Below are 24,705 nucleotides of genomic sequence, written 5' to 3'. Positions count from 1 at the left end.
CCAAAACCTTGCAGCTCATCAGCATCGCGTGGGCGCTTTAAGAAAGTAAACTCCTGGCCCTGAAATTCTGATTCCACAGGTGAGGTGTGTGGTTGGTTGGCTGGCTGTGAGCAATAACACCCGAGGGCAAAGCGCGGTCGAATCCAGGAATCTCGAGACCGCCTCCTCCCTGCCAAGTTTACTGCAGGCCCGACCCTGCCCCCTGCGAGGCGCGAGGGCCACTGGGAGTTGTAGTCGCACCGGTACAGTTCGTCGGCGTCCCCCGGAAGTGACGCAAAGGTCCCGCCTTCTCCTCGCCGCGTTTCCGCTGCTTCGGCTAAGCGGTGTGATTCTCCCGGAAGTGACGCAAAAGTCCCCCCTTCTCCTCGCCGAATTTCCGCTGTTTCGGCTCAGCGGTGTGATTCCGGCCGTCAGCTGGTAAGTACTTCTTTGGCCTTTTGCTTCGGGGAGGGGGACCCGGGTTGGGATACGTGCGGAGAGTGTGAGGATGGGGGTCAGGAGGTGGCGGCCCGGGCCCCTTCTCGTGGCCCGTGACTTTCGGGCTTTACCGTAGGTCTGGCCGCGCCCGCCGCAGCCGCTCCGCGCCGTCGCCATGTCGCGGTTTTTTACCACCGGTTCGGACAGCGAGTCCGAGTCGTCCCTGTCCGGGGAGGAGCTCGTCACCAAACCTGTCGGGGGCAACTACGGCAAACAGTGAGTGAGGGCCTGGGCCATGGGGACGACTCGATGGGGTGAGGGGTTCGGCAGGCTGTGGAAGGCCGCGTATATGGGAGGGGAATGGAAATGGGGGCGGTGAGAGCGGGTTCTAAGGATGTTGAGAGTTTAAGGGACCGGAGCAGTGTTGGAGGGACAACCGTAACGCTAAGGGTGCTGTGAATTGTGGGAATCCACCCACCAGGCAAAGGATAGAGCCACAGAGAAAAGGTTTCCCACTGGCTGGGTGTGTTGCATCAGCAAGAAACCCCCAATACTCGCTTGATACCTGGGAGTTCCTTGATCTGGCTCTGAGGTTCTTAAACATCTGTTAGTATTTTCCTGTTGTTTATCTCCATTTAAATACTCTTCACCCATCTCTGCAAATTAAAATTCTTTTCTCCCTTTGGAACATTGGAATGTTTCTCAAACTTCTGTCATACACATGCCACCTTCATTATTTTTGTCACATACCTGTACTTAAGAATATATATACATACCACTTCAAAGTCTTGTTTCAGCATGAAACTCTTTTTTTGTTTGTTTGTTTGTGGTACGCGGGCCTCTCACTGTTGTGGCCTATCCCGTTGCGGAGCACAGTCTCCGGACGCGCAGGCTCTGCGGCCATGGCCCACGGGCCTAGCCGCTCTGCAGCATGTGGGATCTTCCCGGACCGGGGCACGAACCCGTGTCCCCTGCATCGGCAGGCGGACTCTCAACCACTGCGCCACCAGGGACGCCCTAAAACTCATTTTTAAAAGTGAAAAATAGAATCTGTGTATACCCACATCAATATGATTTCATATCTGTGTTACAAGTGGAAAATCAACATCACTTGCTATAAAATAGGAAATAATTGGAAAAGCTAATAAGATGGAAAGAAAAGAGATATTGTTGCCAGCTGAATGCTGTCTGTGGTCTGGTTTTTAATTATTAAGTAAAAATATCGAGTAATGGAGGTGTCAAAGCTGTTGAGACTCTTTCCTTGCCCTTGGCCTGTCACACTCTGGGAAATACTGCTTTCTAGGACCTAGTTCAAGTACCACCTTTTCCATTCATTCTAGGTAAAGTACCTCTTTTCTCAACTTCTTTTAGTAATTCTTAGTGACTTGTGTCTTCACATAATTAATTTTTTGACACAGTAAATAAGCACTTCCGTTTGTTTATGTTTGAGAGGCTGGAGACGGTCATTTTTTTTAATGTGTTACAACATTTGATAAAAGGCTTTACTTTGAAGTAAGCTTAAAAGATTGAGTTCTATATGATGAGGCCGTGAAGAGGAAGAATAAAACAAGATGAATGTGGTAGGAATGGGCTACCTGCCCCATCGGAGAAGAAAAAGAGAGATCATTTGGAAAGACTGGAGCTAGGAACAGAGGTTAATGGTCTCTGTTCCTTCCAAATAGGCCGTTGTTGCTGAGTGAGGATGAAGAAGATACCAAGAGAGTTGTCAGAAGCGCCAAGGATAAGAGGTGAGGCCACGGGGAGGCGGGGTGATGGGGAGTTTCTGGAGCAGTGGTGGGTTTTCTGGTTGGTGATGGTGGGCATGTGCAATGTGGTATTGGGCTCTCAAACCAGGTTTGAGGAACTGACCAACCTTATCCGGACCATCCGTAATGCCATGAAGATTCGGGATGTCACCAAGTGCCTGGAAGAGTTTGAGCTCCTAGGAAAAGCATATGGGAAGGCTAAGAGCATTGTGGACAAGGAAGGTGTCCCCCGGTTCTATATCCGAATCCTGGCTGACCTGGAGGACTATCTTAATGAGGTGTGATTCCTGTGGATGCAGGGGGATCTAGAAGGGGATTGTGGACCTGGAGCTTTCTCCTGACCCACACCCAGGGATCACGTCTCCTCTGAGTTGTTTGCCAGATATTCAGTATTTCCCAGAACATAAGAAATACGTTCTTATAAACATAAGGAGAGGGACTTTTTTATGTTAAGAATTTTAATTGTATATATTTTTATATTACCTCTTATTTGTGGTTTTGTACTTTTGATACATAAATAAAGCATTGGTAAACAATAAGAGGTATAGTTTTTAAGTAGTATAGATGTTTGTAGATAGCAAGACCCAAAAGTTGTGAAGCCTGAAGTTTAGGGAATACTACTTAATCTCAGATCCCTGTTCTCCCTTTCTTCCCTGTTCTTTCCTTCAGCTATGGGAAGATAAGGAAGGGAAGAAGAAGATGAACAAGAATAATGCCAAGGCCCTGAGCACCCTGCGCCAGAAGATCCGAAAATACAACCGAGATTTTGAGTCCCATATTACAAATTACAAGCAGGTGAGGGTGCTAGAGGGAGACTTTCTGAACTTTGGGGACAGTGACCCCATGACTGAGACAAAAAAGTATTTGCAAATGGGAGGTGTGTGACTGGAGAGGGAATCATGAGAAAGCTCTGTGGGGTGGAGGAGGTGGGATGGGTCGTTGGCAGGCATCCTCCATTATTCTGTCGTTTCCTTCTGTCAAGAACCCTGAGCAGTCTGCAGATGAAGATGCCGAGAAGAATGAGGAGGATTCAGAAGGTGAGTGAGGAAAAGCCTTAATTGCAAATGGTTAGGAGCTCTAAACTTAAGGGTTTCCTTGGCTTGTTTTCTTGGTTGCCATTCATCTCTTCACTATTCTAACTCTTTTTTTCTCTCCCCTTTCCCACCAGGCTCTTCAGATGAGGATGAGGATGATGAAGGAGTCAGTGCTTCCACTTTCCTAAAGAAGAAATCAGAAGCTCCTTCTAGCGAGAGTCGGAAGTTCCTCAAAAAGATGGAGGTAAGAGCCAGGGTTACACTGAGGGGTGGTTTGTCTGCTGTGGACCATTCTTGGGTCTCTGGGGAGAAGAAAAGACTCACAGAGCCTTAGGGTTGGGAGGGGTGGGGTTTAGCAGAGTCTGGTCTGGGGACAGATTTCCTCTTCGATTAGAGCACTGAGTGACTTGGAATCTGGAGAACTAGATTCTGGGCCCAGCTCTGCCCCAGGGGAGCTTTGTGTCCCTGGAGCAAGTTAGCACTTCTCTCTGCGTCTTGGTGGTCCAGTCCAGCTCTTAATATCCTGATTCAACCACTCTTCTGCTGCTCCAGAGAGTCTCTGAAACATGTGTCAGCAGGGAGAGCAGAGATGCGAGTCAGTCTTCCCATCTTGTTTCTTCTGATCATCTTTTTTTTTCTCTGAGGATGAAGATGAGGACTCAGAAGATTCAGAAGATGATGAAGATTGGGACACAGGTTCCACATCTTCTGATTCAGATTCAGAGGAGGAAGAAGGGAAACAGACAGTGCTGGCGTCGAGATTCCTTAAAAAGTAAGAAAAGTAATGGTACTTTGGGCTACAGTGGGAGGGGTAGGAAGCTTTTAATCATCTTGAAAGTTGTTGCTCCTGTGGTGTCCTTTTATTTATTTATTTTTCCCATTTCAGTTTTAATTTTTATTTGTCTTTTATTTTTATTTATTTTTACATTAAAAAGTTTTTTTATTGAAGTATAGTTGCTTTATAATACTATGTAAATTAGGGGTGTACAGTATAGTGATCCATAACTTTTTAAACTTATTTTTTATATTATTTTATTTATTTGGCTGTGTCGGGTCTTAGTTGTGGCATGTGGGATCTTCTCTGCAGCATGCGGGATCTTTTGTTGCGGCGCAGAGGCTCTTCATTGAGGCATGGGCTTCTCTCTAGTTGTGGCTTGCGGGCTCAGTAGTTGCGGCACGCGGGCTTAGTTGCCCCACAGCATGTGGGATCTTAGTTCCCCGACCAGGGGTTGAACCCACGTCCCCTGCATTGGAAGGTGTATTCTTAACCACTGGACCACCAGGGAAGTCCCTAGTGATCCATAATTTTTAAAAGTTATACTCCATTTATAGATTAGTTCCTGGTGTTGTACAGTATATCCTTGTAGCTCATTTTATTCCTAGTGGTTTGTACCTCTTAATCCCCTACTCCTATATTGCTCCTCCCCCAATGGAGTCCTTTTAGGTTGTAGAGGCCAACAGAGGGATCTCAGAGTCAGGTATGTTAGTTGGCTAAGATCATAAAGCTAATGTGTCCTGCAGATGAGATTTGAAGTTTCCAGTGTCCAGATATTTAACCATGACATTACTTGCTGCATGTGGACTGAGTGTTTATCTCTCTTTGATGCTGATTAGCTGTGTGATATTGGATAAGCTCCTTAACCTTTCCAGTCTTCAGTTTTATCTTTTGTAAAATGGAGCGGTACTTGACCCTGTCTCAAGGATACCTGCAAAAATATAGGGAGGTGATACGCCTGGCTCAGCCCGGGACTGGCATGTGGTGTGCCCTCAGAGACAGTAGCTTCTCTTCTCACTCTTCCTGAGAACCTAGCATATAGCATATAGACTGCAGCAAGCCTTCCTGAACTTTACTAGTATCGTCATGGTATGGGGGAGGATTCTGATTTGGATTCTGGTCACAGCCCTTACTACTTTAGTATCTGTCAACTTGGGTGAGTTACTTAGCCTTCTTAGGTCCTAGTTTCCTCCTTTGAAGTCAAGGTGACACCTATCCCTTTGTGTTCTACAGAAGTCGAGTATCAAGCTCAGTGATAACTGGCAGAAATACTGATGCTCTAAGGGTTGCTTTCCTGCTTTCAAAAGTTGGGGTTATGCAGCTTCAGGAGTTAGTGAGTTCCCTCACACTAGAGGGGTCAGACACAGCCATTTTATTGAGAAGCATTTTTCATTGTGTGCTCCAGGGAACACTGGTCAAATACAGGGGGAGTATTGTGTATCTGATGTCTTTTTACTCACAACACTTCTGACACCATATGTGTTTTTTTCTCATACCAGCTAGTTCTCCAACTCTCTGGACACCAACTGGGTGTTCAACACTAAGTCAGTTCTGACACTACCCAAAGTTAGCATAGACCCCTTGAGACTGCCACCACCTTAGAGGCCAGTTGTAAGTTCCAAGTGTGGCTCCCGTACTTCTGACCAACCGGCTCTAAATTCAGAGAGTTCCTACAGTCCCCTCCTCAGATTCGATAATTTGCTAGATCGACCCACAGAACTCAGGAAAGCAAGCTCTTTACTTACTATTACCAGCGTATTATAAAGGATACAACTCAGGAACCGCCAAATGGAAGAGATGCATAGGGCAGGGTATGGGAGAAGGGGCATGGAGCTTCAGTGTACTCTCTGAGTTCACCATCCTCCTAGCACTTCAGTGGTTCATCAACCAGGAAGCTCTCCAAATTATCATTTAAGGATTTTTATGGAGGATTCATTACGTAGCCATGATTGGTTAAATCGTTGGCTGTTGATGATGGGCTCCATTTCCAGTCCCTCTTATCCTCCCCGGTGGTCAGAGGGTGGAGCTATCAGTTACACCCCTCTAATCATGCTTTGGTCTTTCTGGCAACCAGCCCCCATCCTGAAAGCTTTCTAGAGGCCTGTCAAGGCCTCATTAGAATGAACGATGCTCCTATTGCTCAGGAAATTCCAAGGGATTTAGGAGCTCTGTGTCAGGAACTGAGGACAAAGACCACATAATTATTTCTTATTACGCCACAGTATCATATTCCCTTCTTGGAGAGTTTACAACCATGTATCAGTTAAGCAAAATAGATCTGTTTAACTTTGTTTCATTAGCTATTTCTTAAATTTGCTTTACTGTGAAACTCATATTTTAAGCCTGCTGACATCCTATAGAACTATCAACCTTATTACTGGTTCATATTTTTTATATCTTCTTTGTGTTTTTGTCTTTTCAATAATTGTGTATTGAAGTCTCCATTATTTGGACCAGTGTGTGTAGTATACACTGCACATGTGCATTGCACAAAGGCTCCTATCTGAGGGAACAAGTGGGGACTAAGGTTAAACTTAGGACATGATGAGAAAAGAAAACAACAGACCAATATCTTTTATGAATTTAGATTCAAAAATCCTCAGCAAAAACCAGTCCAGCAGGGCTTCCCTGGTGGCGCAGTGGTTGAGAGTCCGCCTGCCGATGCAGGGGACACGGGTTTGTGCCCCGGTCCAGGAAGATCCCACATGCCATGGAGGGGCTGGGCCTGTGAGCCATGGCCGCTGAGCCTGCGCATCCGGAGCCTGTGCTCCGCAACGGGAGAGACCACAACAGTGAGAGGCCCGCGTACCGCAAAAAAAAAAAAAAAAAAAAAAAAAAAAAAAAGCACTCAACGAAGTAGGAATAGAAGGGGGCTTCCTCTGCTTGATAATAGGGCATCTTTGAGAACACACATACAGTTGACCCTGGAACAGCATTGGTTTGAACTGCACAGGTCCACTTATACGCAGACGTTTTTCAGTAAATGCATGCTGTAGTACCACACGGTCCATGGTTGGTTGAATCTTCAGATGCAGAGGACCAACTGTAGAGTCACATGCGGATTTTTGACGGGGGATTGCCACCCCATCCCCATGTCGTATCCCACGTCGATCATGGGTCAACTGTATATCTTCTCCTGTCCTTTTATTTTGTACTTTACCATGGTTTATGTTTAGGGATGTCTCTTACAAATCCAGCTCGGTTTTTTTTCTTTTTCGTCTTATGATCATTGCTGGTTTTTTTTCTGTTTTCAATTGTGCCACTCATAAAATTTACTGTTAATCATTTTTTGAGTGTCCAATTCAGTGTCATTGAGTGCATTCACTCGGTTGTGCAACCACCACCACTGTCTCCAAAACTTGATCTCTGCTTTTTAATCTATGCAAGTTAATTTACATTTATTGTGATTATATATGTATTTTGTCTTGTTCTTGCTCTCTTATTAATGTGCTTTCTATTTATCCTTTTCCTATTTTTAACTTCCTTTTTTTAACATAAATTTATTTATTTATTTTTGCGTTGGGTCTTCGTTGCTGCGCATGGGCTGTCTCTAGTAGCAGCAAGCGGGGGCTGTTCGTTGCAGTGCATGGGCTCTCATTGTGGTGCCTTCTCTTTTTTTTTAATTTAATTAATTTTTTTTTATACAGCAGGTTCTTATTAGTTATCTATTTTATACATATTGCTGTATATATTGTCAATTCCAATCTTCCATGTTGGCGTCTCTAGTTTCAGAGCATGGGCTCTAGGCATATTGGCTGCAGTAGTTGTGGCACGTGGGCTCAGTAGTTGTGGCTTGCGGGCTCTAGAGTGCAGGCTCAGTAGTTGTGGCCCACGGGCTCAGTTGTTCCGCGGCACATGGGATCTTCCCAGACAAGGGCTCAAACCCGTATCCTTTGCATTGGTAGGCAGGTTCTTAACCAGTGCGCCACCAGGGAAGCCCACCACACATATTTAAAGTTAGCAGTTTGATAAGTTGTTACATGTTTATACTCATGAAACCATCACTACAATCAGAGTAAATAAAATCCATCACTCCTAAAAATTGCTTTATGCCCCTTTGTAAACCTTCTCTCCTGCCCCACTTCTCTTTGCCCTTTCTGTGGTCAACTGCTGATTTGCTTTCTATCACTAGATAAGTTGGCAGTTTTTAGAGTTTTATATAAATGGATTCATACAGTATATAATTTGGTTGGGAGAGATTTGGCTTTCAGAATAATTATTTTAAGATTAATCCTATCTTTGTTATTTTTACTATAGAGATTACCCTTGATAATCTAAAATTAGATTTAGTTAAAATGTCAAGTGTCAGAGGTTGGGTTAACCATGGGATCCTCAAAGGCCTTATTGACATTAAGCGTTTGTGGCTTTGTAGTGTCAAAGAATAATTCAGAGACACTATTTTACTTGTATAACAAGGTAGACCAACTTTTAAGATCGATTTCCAACCAAGACAAAAAAGAATTTGATAAGAGAAAGAGGAATAAAGAGAGAGGGAAAAACCACAGACAGTGGTGGGAACGTTGAATTTTGTTTGCACATTTGTGTGTGTGTAAACTCATTAGCTATCTAAGCTAGCCAAGGTTAGTTTCAGTTGTTAATGGATTATCTAGAAACATGACAGGCTGTCCCTATAATGTCTGCCAGCATCCTTTTTCAGCATCTCCATATTAAACCAGTCTATACCCTTCCTCTCGTCAGAATTTCTCAGCTTTCATCTTTTGGTCAAAACAAGCACGTAACGGAACACATTTAATCTCAAGAGCTTCAATTTCTTTGATGTGGGATAATAAGGTTGTCTAGCAACATTTAAGCACCTGGATATTAGATAGTGGGTTTGGGCAGAAAATATGAGGATAGTCACAGATACAGTAAAGAAACATTTAGGACCTTTATTTAATTTTCTAATCAGGCTAAGCCTATCTAGGAGAATGTCTTTAAGAATCACTTTAGTGAACTTTTAATCAAGTGGCTTTTTTCTTAATTGATTTGTTTTTTCCAAAGTATTCATCCAGGTTCAATAAGATGTTATTTATTGCACATCTTTATTTATTAGCCTTGACTGACCAATATTTGAGATCAGTTTTATTTAGGGTTAATTCTTTTTTTAATTTTTAGCTGAGCCACGTGGCTTATGGAATCTTTGTTCCCTGATCAGGGATTAAACCCGTGCCCTCGGCAGTGAAAGCTTAGAGTCCTAACCACTGGACTGTCAGGGAATTCCCTATTTAAGGTTAATTCTTAGCTAAGGAATTTGTTAGTTTGGGGCTAAAATGTTTAAATTATTTGTTATTTTGGACCATACTAGAGGTAAATTACAGATCACATATTCGTGTTTCTGAATTTGTAGTTGGGGTAGGAATTCTTAAGTACAAACTGATGAAATCTAGTATCTTGGACCCCTTCTCATAAGTTACCATGTTGGAGTCTTAATCAAATATGGATATTGGTTTGCAACCGTGGGAGCTCCCTGGTAAAATCTGAAACTATCCCCATGCACAGAGGACAAGGAAAGACCGAAGAAAGAGGCAGACCACTCCAGATTGGTAGGTGGCAGGTGTAATAAGCAAGGGAACTTAAATACAGGGTTTATCTTTGGCGGCCTCAAGATGAGTAGATCTCTGCACCTGTCTTCCAGAATCTTAAGAGTTTATGTAGAGGCTATAGTAGAGCTCAGTCACATATTCAGATCAGATGGTCTCAACACATTGCTCTCAAGGCTGCATCCTAAGCCTCTCAAGGCTCCTAAGGTGGGAACCGTGAGCAGAACGTACATTCCAAGGACAGAGGAGGGAGTAAGGAGCCTCCAATACCCTGGGTCCAGTTCTTGGGTCAACCCATGGTCACATCCTGTCAATGACCTCTTCCAATAGTGAGCAACCAAGATTTTTACTGTGAAACTTGGATAATGATGAACTGATACAGAAGTTAAAAGAGGAGGAATACACAGAAAACGTTTGTTGTCTCAATTATGAATCCTAATCTGAAGGGTTTTGGAGGACGTTGTCTACATCTGATACGGTTGCCCTGTGGAATCTCTCCGAGATGCTATCTGCTTCTAAGAGCTACCTGCTTCTGGAGGCCTTGTGAACCTCAGGATAGATCTCTGGTGGGACTGGATCTCCAAGTTGTTAGGATCCTAAGGAAGAGTGTATGTCTAGGACGTCTAGATCATAGTTGTGGTTAAGAGGGTGTGGAATGGTCCTTTTCAGTGTAGTTTTAGGACTAACTTCTATTGGTGTCTCTTAATGTCTTCAGCTTCTTAGCTGTGTATTTAGGTGGATGTGTATTTGGTGATGTCCCTCTAGCTGAGAGCATAAATGTCAGTTTTCTGATCGATTCTAACAAGATGTGAATATACCAAGGTATAATCTGTCATAGGGGAGAGATCAAGTCAAGTTTTAGGTCTTTAGGTTAGAATTTCATAGGGTGAGAGTTTGTGTTTTTGAGGTGTGAATCACAATATCCTGAGGGCTTCGAGTAAAACTTTAGGCCAAGGATAATTAAGTTCTTTTGAAGTTTAGACAGCATTGATTTTTAAATAGCATGAAGTCCTGTGATCTCAGAGCTTTGGGGCTGGATGATGCAGACCAAGCAGTTTCAGCTTAATGAACATAGTTCACGTATTTGCAAAGGATTTTACCTATGAAATGAGTTTTTATCATTACAGAGTATTGCATTAGTACAGGAGGAAAAACCATTAAGCTTCTATTGAGTTATGGCATAGGGAGTTCCCTGGTGGTCTAGTGGTTGCGATTCGGCGCTGTCACTGCCATCGCCCGGGTTCCATCCCTGGTTGGAGAACTGAGATCCCACAAGTATCCCACAAGACACGTGGCATGGCCCCGCCCCCCAAAAAATTATGGCATCAGTCTTTTGGCAAGGGCAAGTTTTAATCCAACTGGCAAATTTATAAACTATTACTAAAGCATCTTCAAACCTTTTAAGCAGTTAAAATGAAATTTATTTATAAACGTTTAAATGATGTTTTAATTATAGATAACTTGAATGTTTGTTGAAGTCTTTCTGGAGAGACTTTTTCCTCAGTATCTTTATAAAGTTTGAAATAATTTTTCCCTGTCATTTGGTTTATATTTCATTATATAAATATTAAAGTCTGGAAATGGTTGCAGACATCAAATAGCTTAAGTCCACTTTGAGGTAGCCAGTGATCTTTTTCTTTTTTGTTGGGGACATTTTGTTGTATTGAACAGTTTTTTTTTAATTCAGAATTTATATTAATAATTGTCATAAGAGGGGAAAGAAAGGCAGGGAAAAGCAGCCAGTCTGGGAACCGCAAAAATTTTTTTGCTCTTTTTTTTTTCTAAGCACTGATTTTAAACTGATAAATCAGTTGGTGATAAAAAGATTAGTCTGGGGACTTCCCTGGTGGTACAGTGGTCAAGAATCTCCCTGCCAATGCAGGGACACGGGTTCAAGCCCTGGTCCAGGAAGATCCCACATGCCGTGGAGCAACTAAGCGTGTGCACCACAACTACTGAGCCTGCGCTCTAGAGCCTGGAGCCACAACGCCTGGAGCCCGTGCTCCTCAACAAGAGAAGCCACCGCAGTGAGAAGATGGCTCACTGCAACAAAGAGTAGCCCCCACTAGCTGCAGCTAGAGAGGACCCATGCACAACAACAAAGACCCCACGCAGCCCTAACTGACTAACTAAATAAATAGATGGATTTATTAAAAAAAAAAAGATTAGTCTGGACAGAGCAACTAGTACCAAAGGACAACTGTGTTGCTTATGGATTCTTTGGAAAACCTTAGAGCTTAGTTGTGGAGCAACATGACAGGCTGATTTCCGTGTCTGTAGCGGCCTGGTTAGCACCCCCGTCTTATTAAACTAGGCCATACTCTTTCCTTCATATGAGTTGCTTAGTGTAATATGGTAACAGACCTTGGTAAGTGGTCTGGCAGATTCAAATGCTTAGTGGTCCTTGCTTTGGTGATGGTTACAGTTATCCATAGGTCATTCTTGTAGAGTGTAACTTGGACCCAGGAATAGAAAAAGAGGAATTTTGTTGGGGGAAGAAGCCTCAAGGTGGAGAGGGGGCTTATCCTTCATCTTCTCCTGTGTCTCTTGGCAGGGCCCCCACCACAGAGGAGGACAAGAAGGCAGCTGAGAAGAAACGGGAGGACAAAGCCAAGAAGAAGCACGATAGGAAATCCAAGCGCCTGGATGAGGAGGAGGAAGACAATGAAGGCGGGGAGTGGGAAAGGGTCCGGGGTGGAGTGCCCCTGGTTAAGGTGAGGATTTTAGAACGAAAAGGAATTGGGAAACAGTTTGGGAGAGCATACAGGTACCCTCCTGGTCGGATTCGGGAGAACAATTAAGGCAAGAATAGGTTTCTGTCAGCCTGCACATAACTTGTGTGTTACCTAGGAGAAGCCAAAAATGTTTGCCAAGGGAACTGAGATCACCCACGCTGTTGTCATCAAGAAACTGAATGAGATCCTACAGGCACGAGGCAAGAAGGGAACTGATCGGTAAGATTCGTGGGCCTGGGCTGTGTCATTACAGGGTGAAAGCTCATTTTCTCTTAAGACACGGGGTGGAGGTTGGTGGGGAAAGTGCTGTTTTGGGAAGATCTGTGTGTGGCTACAGTAGAAGGAATGATGTACTTGGACTACACCAGTCTATTTTTTGCTGTTTACATTCTGTTTGACCTTAGATCAATCACTTAACCTTTGGGGGCTGTTTTCCCATCTGTAAAATGAGAATAATACTCTTCTTTAGTTATTCAGTGACTGAAGAGGATGTTAGATTGTTAGCATTATTGCTATTTCTGTTTGGAATTTATGAGAGAGAAGCAAGTATACAGGTGGTGAGGCTAGGGGTGGGTATTGAGAATGAGGCTGCCTTTCTTGTCTGAAGAGGGTGTGCTGTATGACAGGATAAGACTTTTTTATTTGTTTCCTGTGCCTCACCCAATTCTGTACCCCTCCAGTGCAGCCCAGATTGAGCTGCTACAGCTGCTGGTTCAGATTGCTTCTGAAAACAACCTGGGAGAGGGTGTCATCGTCAAGATCAAGTTCAATATCATCGCCTCTCTTTATGACTACAACCCCAACCTGGCCACATACATGAAGGTGAGAACAATAACGAGCATTCCACGGCGGAGCTGGTGGGTCATGGGAAGGTGGCTAGTGACTCAAGACTCAAGGACTGTTGGAGCAGTCTTGGTGGTTGAAGGCCCATGGATTCCTGGTGTAGGGCTCTTGGGAGGCATCTCCTTGTTCCACCTTCACACCTCTGACTGCTGTCTGATCTCTTGGCAGCCTGAGATGTGGCAGAAGTGTCTGGACTGCATCAATGAGCTGATGGATATCCTGTTTGCAAACCCCAACATCTTTGTTGGAGAGAACATTCTGGAAGAGAGTGAGAACCTGCAAAACGCTGACCAGGTAAAGAGGGGATTTGGCAGACTATTTGGAAGTGTGTGTTGTCTGCTTTGGGAAGGCTTGTTGGAGACAGAAGGGTTGAAGTCTAGGACTGGAATCTGGGCTAATTTATTTCCTCCTTTGCCTTCTCTTCAGCCGCTGCGTGTCCGTGGCTGTATCCTAACTCTGGTGGAACGAATGGATGAAGAATTTACCAAGATAATGCAAAACACTGATCCTCACTCCCAAGGTGAGCCCGAGCAAGCATGGGCATCAGTGAGAGGAAAAGTTCAGGGATTAAAATGAAGGATTATACTAAGTGAGAATGTTCGGAAAGCCAGCCCTTCCTCACCCCAGCATTCATACCACAGGGCCTCTTTAAGATATTGGACCCCACTCCCGTAGCTCCTGATTCAATAGGTCTGGGTGAGATCTCACACTTTGCATTTCTAACATGTTCCTAAGTGATGGTGCTGTCTGCTACTTTGAGAATTGTTGGGGTATAATGATCTTTGTCCCCTTGGCTTGTTTAGCTTGTACGCCTTAAGCATTAGAATGGGGAAATGCAGGACATTTACACAGTAAAATGTGAGTGTCCACATGTGTCCACCAAGTCAAAGGTATATTGATGAACAAGACAGCTTGGGGCCTTCATGCTCATGGAGGTTACATTTCGGTGCTGAAGCAAGGCAGTTCTACAAAAGAATGAACGAGTCAGTTGTAGATAATGTAAAGTGTGAATTAGAAATTCAGATCGGGACATGTGACAGGATGTCTGGAGTGGTGGCTGCTTTAGATAATGGTTGAAGAAGCATCTGTAGGTAGGGCACATTTGAGGTGAGAGCCGAATGAGAAGGAGGAGGAGGAGTTAATCGGGAGGAATTAGCAGAAGAGAGTGCCTGACAGCAATGGAGAGTGAGCTTGACATGTCCCAGGAGAGGATGGTATTTTTAGGGCACAGTGGGTTAGACTTTCCTGATGGGTACAGAACACACATGCAAAGGTAATTGGATTGATGAGGGACATATGATTGGGAAAGCCTGGGTGCCTGGCTAAGCTGAGGGTGGGTGCCATCCCTGCCAGAGTACGTGGAGCACCTGAAGGACGAGGCACAGGTGTGCACCATCATTGAGCGTGTGCAGCGCTACCTGGAGGAGAAGGGCACCACTGACGAGATCTGTCGCATCTACTTGAGGCGCATCCTCCACACCTACTACAAGTTTGATTACAAGGCCCATCAGCGGCAGCTTACCCCCCCTGAGGGCTCCTCAAAGGTAAGTGCTTGGCCACCATGTCAGAGGGGAGAGGGGTGTGTCCATTGGTTCTGCATGTCTTTCAGGACTTCATGGCAGATCTTCTATTCCCTGGGGACTGTCTGTGGTGGAGCAGAGGGACTAGGAAGAGGCTGGATGGCGTCTCGTCTTTGGTTGCTGAAGGCTGAGCCATTTACAACCATTGTCCTTGACGTATTTCCTCCTCCAACAATATCTCCCCCTACCCCTCCAGTCAGAGCAAGACCAGGCTGAAAATGAGGGCGAGGACTCAGCTGTGCTCATGGAGAGACTGTGCAAGTACATCTATGCCAAGGACCGCACAGACCGAATCCGCACATGCGCCATCCTCTGCCATATCTACCATCATGCTCTGCACTCCCGCTGGTACCAGGCCCGTGACCTCATGCTCATGAGCCACCTACAAGACAACATTCAGCACGCGGACCCGCCAGTACAGGTAGGATAGGAAGGAGGCGCTGTGGCCCTGGTGGCAAAGGGAAGACCAGGCCAGGCCCCCCGTCCACTCTGTTCAGGCGAAGTGGCTCAGGCAGATTAGCCACCTGTCTGGCTAATGCAGATACAGGGAGACACTTGGTCCTTCCCGAGTGCTAGCATTCTTTGATTCTCCTACATGTTAACAGAGTTCTCTGGGATAGGATTTGGGTTCAACTAACATTTATTATAACTACTGTGTGTCTGGTTTGGGACAAACATTAGGAGATCATCTTACTTAAAAAGATGAAAAAGCATTTAAGCAGTTAAACTGAGAAGGACAAGGACCCAAATACAGTGTGATGTGTGAAACAAAATTTTGTGTGTGGCAGCATTGTGAGGACATTTTCATGTAGGAGTATTACAGTTGTGTCTAGGTATAGATCCTATAAATGTGTGTTTAGAACAATTGTGAGGTATTTATGTGTAAAACGTGGTGAGCCTGTCTGGTGGTGCTTTTTGAATAGCACACCTATTTTTTATTCCATTTTATGAATTTATCACAGGTTCTTGATTTTTCTCTTGATACCTCATCAACCAGTTTGGGGTATTATAAATGAAGCTCTTGTGGTTTATGTATAAGTTTGTGTGGATGTATGGTTTCTCTCGGGTAAATACTTAAGAGTGGAATTGCTGCATCATAGCGTAGGTGTATGTCCAGTTTTATAAGAAGCTCAAAAATGGGACTTCCCTGGTTGTTCAGTGGTTAAGAATCTGCCTGCCAATGCAGGGGACACGGGTTCGAGCCCTGGTCCGGGAAGATCCCACATGCCGCAGAGCAACTAGCCCACAACTACTGAGCCTGTGCTCTAGAGTCTGCAAGCCACAGCTACTGAACCCCCACTCAGTACTGAGTACTCTGCTCAACGAAGAGCAGCCCCAGCTCGCTGCAACTAGAGAAAGCTTGTGCGCATCAGTGAAGACCCAAGGCAGCCAAAAGTAAATAAATTTATTTAAAAAAAAGAGAAAGAAACTCAGAAATGGTTGTACCATTTTTCACTTCTACTTTGTCAATATTTAGTGTTGTTGGTCTTCTTAATTTTGGCCATCATGGTTGTTGTCTAATGGTATCTCAATGTGGTGTGTGTTTGTATTTCCCTGATAACTGTTGAAATTGACTACTTTTTAAATGTTTATTGGCCCTTTATATATCTTCTTTTGTGAGATGTCTGTTCAACTTTTGCCCCCCCCCTTTTTTAAAGATTGGATTATTCATTTTTTATTATTGAGTTGTAGGAAATCTTTATATATCCTGGATACCAGTCCTTTGTCAGATAAATGCTTTACAATTTTTTTCCAGTGTGTGGTTTGCCTATTCATTTTCTTAACCATGTGTTTTGATGTATATTCTAATATATCAGTTTTATCTCTTTTGGTTATTTTCTGGGTCCTATCTAAAGAAACTTTTTCCTACTTGCAATTCATAAAGATATTCTTTTTGTATTTTTAGTTTTTGGAAGTTCTTGTGGTTTTAGCTTTCACATTTAGGTCTATGTTTTCTGCATATGGTGTGAAGTCAGGGTCAGAGACGTTCTTTCCCCGTTATATTGCTTTGGTGCCTTTGTGGAAAACCACATGAAAAACCAACCACATGACCCTATAAATGTATTTCTGGGCTCTCTATTCTATTCCATTCATTCATCTTTTTGTCCTTCCTTACGCCAGTTCCACACTGTCTCGATAGCTGTGTTAGGGTTAAGTCTTTTTTTTTAATTAATTAATTTATTTGTTTATTGGCTGCGTTGGGTCTTTGTTGCTGTGCGCGGGCTTTCTCTAGTTGCGGCGAGCGGGGGCTACTCTTCGTTGCGGTGCGTGGGTTTCTCATTGCAGTGGCTTCTCTTGTTGTGGAGCGTGGGCTCTAGGCACACAGGCTTCAGTACTTGTGGTACTCGGGCTCAGTAGTTGTGGCTTGCAGGCTCTAGAGCGCAGGCTCAGTAGTTGTAGCGTATGGGCTTAGTTACTCCACGGCATGTGGGATCTTCCCGGACCAGGGCTCGAACCCATGTCTCTTGCATTGGCAGGCGGATTCTTAACCACTGCGCCACAAGGGAAGTCCCTGGAGTAAGTCTTGAAGTCAGGTAGTATGAATCCTCCAACTTTGTTGTTTTTTAAGAATAGTTGGAATGTTCTGTGACATTTGCATTTCCACATAAATTTCAAAATCAGCTTGTCAATTTGTGCAAAAATGCCTGCTGGGATTATATTGAATCTGTAAATCAATTTTGGGAGAACTGACACCTTAACAACTTTGAACCTGTTGATCTTACGTGTTATTCTTCGTTTAATTTCTTCAGTTTCTCTCTGCAGAGGTAATATACATCTTGTAAAAAATTATTCCTGAGAATTATACGATTTTTGATGCTATCGTAAATGCAATTTTTTACTTTAATTTAATTTTTTATTTTGTCCACATGGCTGGCGGAATCTCAATTCCTCAACCAAGGGTTGAACCTGGGCCACGGCAGAGAAAGCACTGAATCCTAACCACTAGACCACCAGGGAACTCCTGTTAATTTCATTTTTAAATTGTTAACTACCAGTATCTAAAAATAGAGTTAATTTTCTTACATTGGCCTTGGATCCTGCCATTTTGCTAAATTCAGTTTTAGTCTGCCTTCTGTCCTGGGTATTTGCGGATTCAACCAAGTGCAGATTGAAGATATTTGGGGGGAGGGGGAGGGATTCCAGAAAGTTCCCCCAAAAAACCAAAATTTGCCTTGTTTGGTAACTATTTACATAGCACTTACATTGTATTAGGTGTTACAAGTAATCTACAGATGATTTAAATTACATGGGAGGACGTACCGTAAGTTATATGCAAATACTGTTCCATTTCATGTAAGAGACTTGAGCATCTGCAGATTTTGGTATCCATGGAGGGTCCAGGAACCAATCCCCCATGGATACTGAGGGACAGCTGTATTGGGTCTCTGAAACTTTTCTTTCTTTTTTGTTTCTTTTTTGCCATATTGTAATGACTCAAATCTCTAATACTTAGTGCTGAATAGAAGTGAGAGCAGACATCTTGCCTCCTTGCCAGTATCAGCAGGAAAGCAGTGAACATTTCACCATTAAGAAGAATGTTACCTATTTTTATAGATAGTATTTTTGTAGATAGACTTTCTCAGATTGATGGAGTTCTCTTCTGATCCTAGTTGGCTGGGAATTTTTGTCCTTAATAGGTGTTGAATTTTGTCAAAATCTTTTTCTGCATCTATTGAAATAATGCACAGTTATTTCTCCATTATTCTGTTTATATGGTGAATAACCGTGATTTTAGATTTTTATATCAGACTTTGATTCCTGTGATATATCCTACTTGGTCATGGTATATTATCTCTTTTATGTATTGCTGGATTTTGCTCTCTGTTATTTTTTTAAGGCTCTTTGTATCTAAGTTCATGACCGGTATTGACCTCTATATTTTTGTTGTCAGTAAAGACTTGGTCTTTCCCCCACACGAAAATCCATACTACCTACAATCTTCCCTGTCTTAATTATTGACAAGTCCATCTTTTCAGTTGCCTAGGCCCAGAAGCCTTGAATTCATCTTTGATTCTTGTTTTTCTCTCACATTTGATTCCCCACCCATTTGTGTTGAAAATTCCTATCTGACCACTTATTATCACTTCCACCGCCACCCTCTGGTCTAAGCCACCATCATGTTCCCGGTCTCTCTCTCTGCTTCTGCTCTTATATCCCTTCAGGCTGTTCTTTCTTTTTCTTTTTTTTTTTAATGTTTATTCCTTTTACTTTTTTAATTAATTTATTTTTGGCTGCATTGGGTCTTCATTGCTGCATGTGGGCTTTCTCTAGTTGCGGCGAGTGGGGGCTGCTCTTCATTGCAGTGCGCAGGCTTCTCATTGCAGTGGCTTCTCTTTGTTACGGAGCACGGGCTTTAGGGCGCACAGGCTTCAGTAGTTGCGGCGCGTGGGCTTAGTTGCTCCGTGGCATGTGGGATCTTCCCGGACCAGGGATCGAACCCATGTCCCCTGCTTTGGCAGGCAGATTCTTTTTTTTTTTTTTTTTTTTAATTTTAAATAAACTTATTTATTTTTGGCTGCATTGGGTCTTTGTTGCTGTGCGTGGGCTTTCTCTTGTTGCAGTGTGCTGGCTTCTCCTTGCGGTGGTTCTCTTGTTACAGAGCACGGGCTCTAGGCACGCAGGCTTCAGTAGCTGTGGCATGTGGTCTCAATAGTTGTGGCACACAAGCTTAGTTGCTCCACAGCATGTGGGATCTTCCCGGACCAGGGATCGAACCCATGTCTTCTGCATTGGTAGATGGATTCTTAACCACTGCGCCACCAGGGAAGCCCCTTCAGGCTGTTCTTAATGCAGCAGCCAGAATAACCCTGTTAATGAAGTCAAATTATGTCACTTATTTGCTCAAAAGCTTCCTGTGGTTTCCCATCTTAAAATCTTTTTTTTTTTTTTTTTTTTTTTGTGGTACGCGGGCCTCTCACTTTTGTGGCCTCTCCTGTTGCGGAGCACAGGCTCCGGACGCGCAGGCTCAGCAGCCATGGCTCACGGGCCTTGCCGCTCCGCAGCATGTGGGATCTTCCCGGACCGGGGCATGAACCTGTGTCCCCTGCATTGGCAGGCGGACTCTCAACCACTGCGCCACCAGGGAAGCCCCATCTTAAAATCTTTAACATGGTTTACAACGCCCTGTGCTTGCCCAGCCTCCAGTTTCTGATCACATCTTTTACCAGCTCTAGCCATAGTGCATTCCTTGTCCTTGAATACATCTGGCATAGGGCCTTTGCACTTACTTTTCATTTTTCCTAGAATATTGTTCTTCTTCCAGAGATTTGCATGACTTGCTCTTTCTTTTTCTGTTAGGTCTTTATTTATTAATTTTTTAAAAAATTTAATTTATTTATTTTTGGCTGCATTGGGTTTTCATTGTGGTGCGCGGGCTTCTCACTGCAGTGGCTTCTCTTGTTGCAGAGCCCAGGCTCTAAGCCCATGGGCTTCAGTAGTTGTGGCCCGCGGGGTCTAGAGTACAGGCTCAGTAGTTGTGGTGCACAGGCTTAGTTGCCCCACGGCATGTGGGATCTCCCCGGACCAGGGCTCGAACCCGTGTCCCCTGCATTGGCAGCCGGATTCTTAACCACTGTGCCACCAGGGAAGCCCAGGTCTTTATGTTTTAAACATCCCCTTCAAGATGAGGCCTTCCCTAGTTATCCTACATAAAATTGCGAGTTCCCACCACTTCTGCCACCACTCAGACTCCGTTCTTAACTCCCTCGTCTGCTTTATTTTTCTCCTTAGCTTGGGTCACCACCTGCATATTATGCTTATTTTGTCCTCCACACCCCTGTCCCTAGAGTGTAAGCTCCATGGAAGGGGAGGAACTGATCTATTTTGTTCTCTGTCCTAACCCTGTGAAAGACTTGCCTTGTGGCTATCACCTCTGAGTTCATTGCCCTTCGCTCTTAGATCCTGTACAACCGCACCATGGTGCAGCTGGGCATCTGTGCCTTCCGCCAAGGCCTGACCAAGGATGCTCACAATGCCCTGCTGGACATCCAGTCAAGCGGCCGGGCCAAGGAGCTTCTGGGCCAGGGCCTGCTGCTGCGCAGCCTGCAAGAGCGCAACCAGGAGCAGGAGAAGGTGGAGCGGCGCCGGCAGGTGCCCTTCCACCTGCACATAAATCTGGAGCTGCTGGAGTGTGTTTACCTGGTGTCGGCCATGCTCCTGGAGATCCCCTACATGGCCGCCCATGAGAGTGACGCCCGCCGACGCATGATCAGCAAGCAGTTCCATCACCAGCTGCGGGTGGGCGAGCGACAGCCCTTGCTGGGTGAGTGTGGGGCTCTGCAGTGCAGCAGGCTTTGCTCGTTTCTTCCTTGATTACTTGTAATCAAAGGATTAAGAGAAGATAAAGGGAGTAAACTTTCCCACAAGATGATTCCATTTGACTTAATGGCATCTCCATGTATGGCCTAAAAGCATCATTTTTACTAAGTAGTCTCCATGGTCTCTTACCATAGGACACGTTGTCTTAGCTTACAAATTAAGCTCCCTGCTTTCTGTCATTTTCCCCTTCAGTCTGTATTTGTCAGTAGTATCTTTCTACCAAGTGTATGATGTTATACACCCCCAGCACCTTCAGAAATTCTTCATTGCCTGTAGAATAAAGTCCAGCCGCCTCAGTCACTAAGTTAAAAGTCTCCATGACCTGATTCCAACAATATTTTTAATTTAACATAAACTTACATAGTACTTTTTTCTGCCTGGCACGAAGTGTTTTATAAATAATAATAATTCATTTATTTTTCATTAGTCATAACCCTATGAAGATACTATTATGACCCCCTTTTTCCTGATTAAGAAACTGAGGCACAAAAGTTAAGTGACTTTACCCAGGGTTAACACAGCTGGTATGTGTCTCTCTGACCTTTTTCTCTTTTTCCCTTGCATCCATATTATTTTTTAGCTAACTAACTGGACCCTTGGCATTCAAGAATCTAACATTGGCTTCTTTGAGCACTTTTAGAGATCTGATCATTCAATCCAGAGGTTGAGTGAGTTGTGATTTCACTGGGAAAGGAATTTGAATTGCGCCCTTCCTGTAAGGCTGGTGCATGGAAGGACTTGGCAACTGAGCCAAGCTTGCTGTCCACAGCCACGTCCACAGCCACGTCCCTCTACAGATTTGTCCTCTACTGGTTGTGTGTATGGTCATATTAAGTGCAGGCGCACTTCAGGCAAATTATGTTTGGGCTATGTAGTGATGCTTTACTTTGTTTTGTTTTAATTGGAAAATTGCCAGTGAAAATCTGTATGTCCAGCATCTCTTAGGGCTTCTTGGTTCACATTCCCCGCCTCTCTACTACTGCCTGCAGTGGATGTTAGACATTTTTTTTAGGTCAGTGAACCTTGTAAGAATCTGATAAAAGCTGTGGACCCTTTCCTAGGAAAATGTGCATAAGGGTACACACAGCAATTTGTCAGCATTTTCAGGGAACTCACCAATCCCCTGAGGCACATCATAGACTAAGTCTAAATGTAAATACAGTTATTCTGATATTAAGTGACTTACACAGTCACATGGCTACTTAATGGAGAGCTGGGAGAGTCTCAGTCCAGTTGTTTGCTCTCCTAGCCTGGGTTCCTCCTTAAATAGTGCTTGTGGGGGAAGGAGCCCTCATCCCAAGTTTCCCTAGGCCCTCCCTCATTCCCAACCTTTCAGGTCCCCCCGAGTCAATGAGGGAGCACGTGGTCGCTGCCTCCAAGGCCATGAAGATGGGTGACTGGAAGACCTGCCACAGTTTTATCATCAACGAGAAGATGAATGGCAAAGTGTGGGACCTTTTCCCAGAGGCTGACAAAGTCCGAAGCATGCTGGTTAGGTGAGCAGAGAACAAGACCCTAGTGGGTGGGGAAGAAAAGACTTGGTCTCCTTCACTGAAGATCTCCCCCTTTTCTCCCTTCTCCCCACAGGAAGATCCAGGAAGAGTCACTGCGGACCTACCTCTTCACCTACAGCAGTGTCTATGACTCCATCAGGTAGGATGGGCCCTGAGGAGGCACAGGAGCCCCAGCTTTGTGGTCGAGGGTCCTAATTGCTCCCTGCTCTTGGCCTTCTTTGTCCCCAGCATGGAGACACTGTCTGACATGTTTGAACTGGACCTGCCCACTGTGCACTCCATCATCAGCAAGATGATCATTAACGAGGAGTTGATGGTAAGGGCCATCAGCATGGGCACATGGGCAGGTGGAGTCATGGAGAGATTGGAGTACAGGAGGCTGATCTGTCCCTTCCTCCGCCTCACTTCTGTCAGGCCTCCCTGGACCAGCCGACACAGACAGTGGTGATGCACCGCACTGAGCCCACTGCCCAGCAGAACCTGGCACTGCAGCTGGCTGAGAAGCTGGGCAGCCTGGTGGAAAACAATGAGCGGGTGTTTGACCACAAGCAGGGTACCTATGGTGGCTACTTCCGAGGTGAGTGCTTCCATCCCCTCTGCGCTCCCAGGGTCCTGGCCCCCTTACTGCCTCTCCCTTGGCATTCACCCCCTCCCCTCCCCATCTCTCTCCTGCAGACCAGAAGGATGGCTACCGCAAAAATGAGGGCTACATGCGCCGGGGTGGCTACCGCCAGCAGCAGTCTCAGACGGCCTACTGATTGCTTGACTTCAGCCCCCAGTGCCCTAAACCATTCAGCGTTTAGGTCCAGCCACACCCCAGTCATTAAAGGTCTATTTAGAGTTGCTGCAGTTCTGCCTGTCTGTGTGTCGCCAGAGGTGTGTTGGACACATTTATTTCCTAATTATATTTCTAAGCTTCTATCCCATGACAGGCACAAGGCTCAGGATGCAGGGATGACTTGCACATATCCCTGACTTCAAAGAGCTTGCTGCTGTTTGACATTTGACCGGAAAATTGTAATAACATGTGATAAGTTATAACAGGCATTTTTTTAAAACGTGGTGGGTATATTGAATAGGATGTGATTATGGGGCATAAATGTCAGGGAAAGCATAATGGAGGCAGTGGTGATGGACATTGTGAGTGGATGGGTGGTGGTTCACCAGGCAGGGAAAAGGGAGAGTTAGTCTAGACCCGTGTGAAGTGTAGTCCTCAGACCAGTGTGGATGCACAGTTAGCCTGTCCATGACAAAACAGGCATCATAATTAAGAGTAAGCACTGAGAAGCTTGGCCATTGCTGTGATATCTAAGCATGTGATCGATTTTCTAATTTGTGTGTATAGTGTTTTCGAAAGTATTTACCCACAATAGGCTGGAAATTTTTTTAATGGCCCTTCACCACGTTTGAAAAGCATTGATGTAGGCAAAGGAAAAAGAGCACTTAAACAGGATGAGAGGAGCAAAAGAATAGTGTGGTTGGTATAAAGTGTTTGTGGAGTATGTGCAGAAGATCAACTAGAGGCTTAATCCGGGGGCCATCTCATGAAGGCTAAGTGCTTTGGACTTGTGGAAGCAAAATAGAATGGATCCATTTTTAAGAAGGGTAATGGAGAAATACTGTGGAGTATAGAGTTGGAGGCAGAGAGCCTACCAGAGTAAAAAGCATCTAAAGCCAGTGTGGGGCTTCCCTGGTGGCACGGTGGTTGGGAATCCGCCTGCCAATGCAGGGGACACAGGTTCGAGCCCTGGTCCAGGAGGATACCATATGCCGCGGAGCGGCTAGGCCCGTGCGCCACAACTACTGAGCCTGTGCTCTAGAGCCCATGCTCCGCAACAAGAGAAGCCACCGCAATGAGAAGCCCGTGCACCGCAACTAGAGAAAGCCTGCGCGAAGCAGTGAAACCCAACACAGTCTAAATAAATAAATAAATTTTAAAAATAAATAACTAAAGCCAGGATTGGGTTGGGGTTAGAGGTGAGGGAATGATAGAAGAGGGATGTATGTGTCAAGCTGTGGGGTTCTGTGACAGGTTGAATCTGAGAGTAGTAAGAGCGACAGATTCTCGTGTCTGGGGATAAATTGACAATAGGGATGTTATCAAGAAATCGTTGGGCTAGTCTTTGCGTACAGAAATACAAGAAGAGCAGGGGTGCAGAGTGGGTTTGATAATGAGGTTGGTT

At 44.7% G+C, this 24,705-nt stretch overlaps 1 protein-coding gene across 1 annotated transcript; it reads left to right on the top strand.

The window, feature by feature from the left end:
• Positions 1–364: 364 nt before the first annotated feature.
• Positions 365–23,504, top strand: LOC114894916 (eukaryotic translation initiation factor 3 subunit C). Its single transcript, XM_029222081.1, has 21 exons — positions 365–417; positions 554–693; positions 2,100–2,165; positions 2,272–2,461; positions 2,853–2,978; positions 3,166–3,220; positions 3,352–3,461; positions 3,862–3,989; positions 12,087–12,246; positions 12,383–12,486; positions 12,948–13,089; positions 13,279–13,404; positions 13,537–13,630; positions 14,464–14,654; positions 14,887–15,111; positions 20,589–20,952; positions 22,345–22,504; positions 22,596–22,661; positions 22,751–22,838; positions 22,937–23,099; positions 23,198–23,504. Exons 2-21 carry the CDS (start codon positions 593–595, stop codon positions 23,278–23,280), a joined length of 2,742 nt encoding a protein of 913 aa, XP_029077914.1. The 5' UTR covers positions 365–417; positions 554–592; the 3' UTR covers positions 23,281–23,504.
• Positions 23,505–24,705: the final 1,201 nt, after the last annotated feature.

The sequence above is a fragment of the Monodon monoceros genome, unplaced genomic scaffold (assembly GCF_005190385.1).
Source record: "Monodon monoceros isolate NGI ecotype Baffin Bay Population unplaced genomic scaffold, NGI_Narwhal_1 Super_Scaffold_13, whole genome shotgun sequence".
Taxonomy (NCBI): domain Eukaryota; kingdom Metazoa; phylum Chordata; class Mammalia; order Artiodactyla; family Monodontidae; genus Monodon; species Monodon monoceros.
Note: the sequence above shows the minus strand (reverse complement) of the source record. Positions and strands in the feature narration are given on the sequence as shown.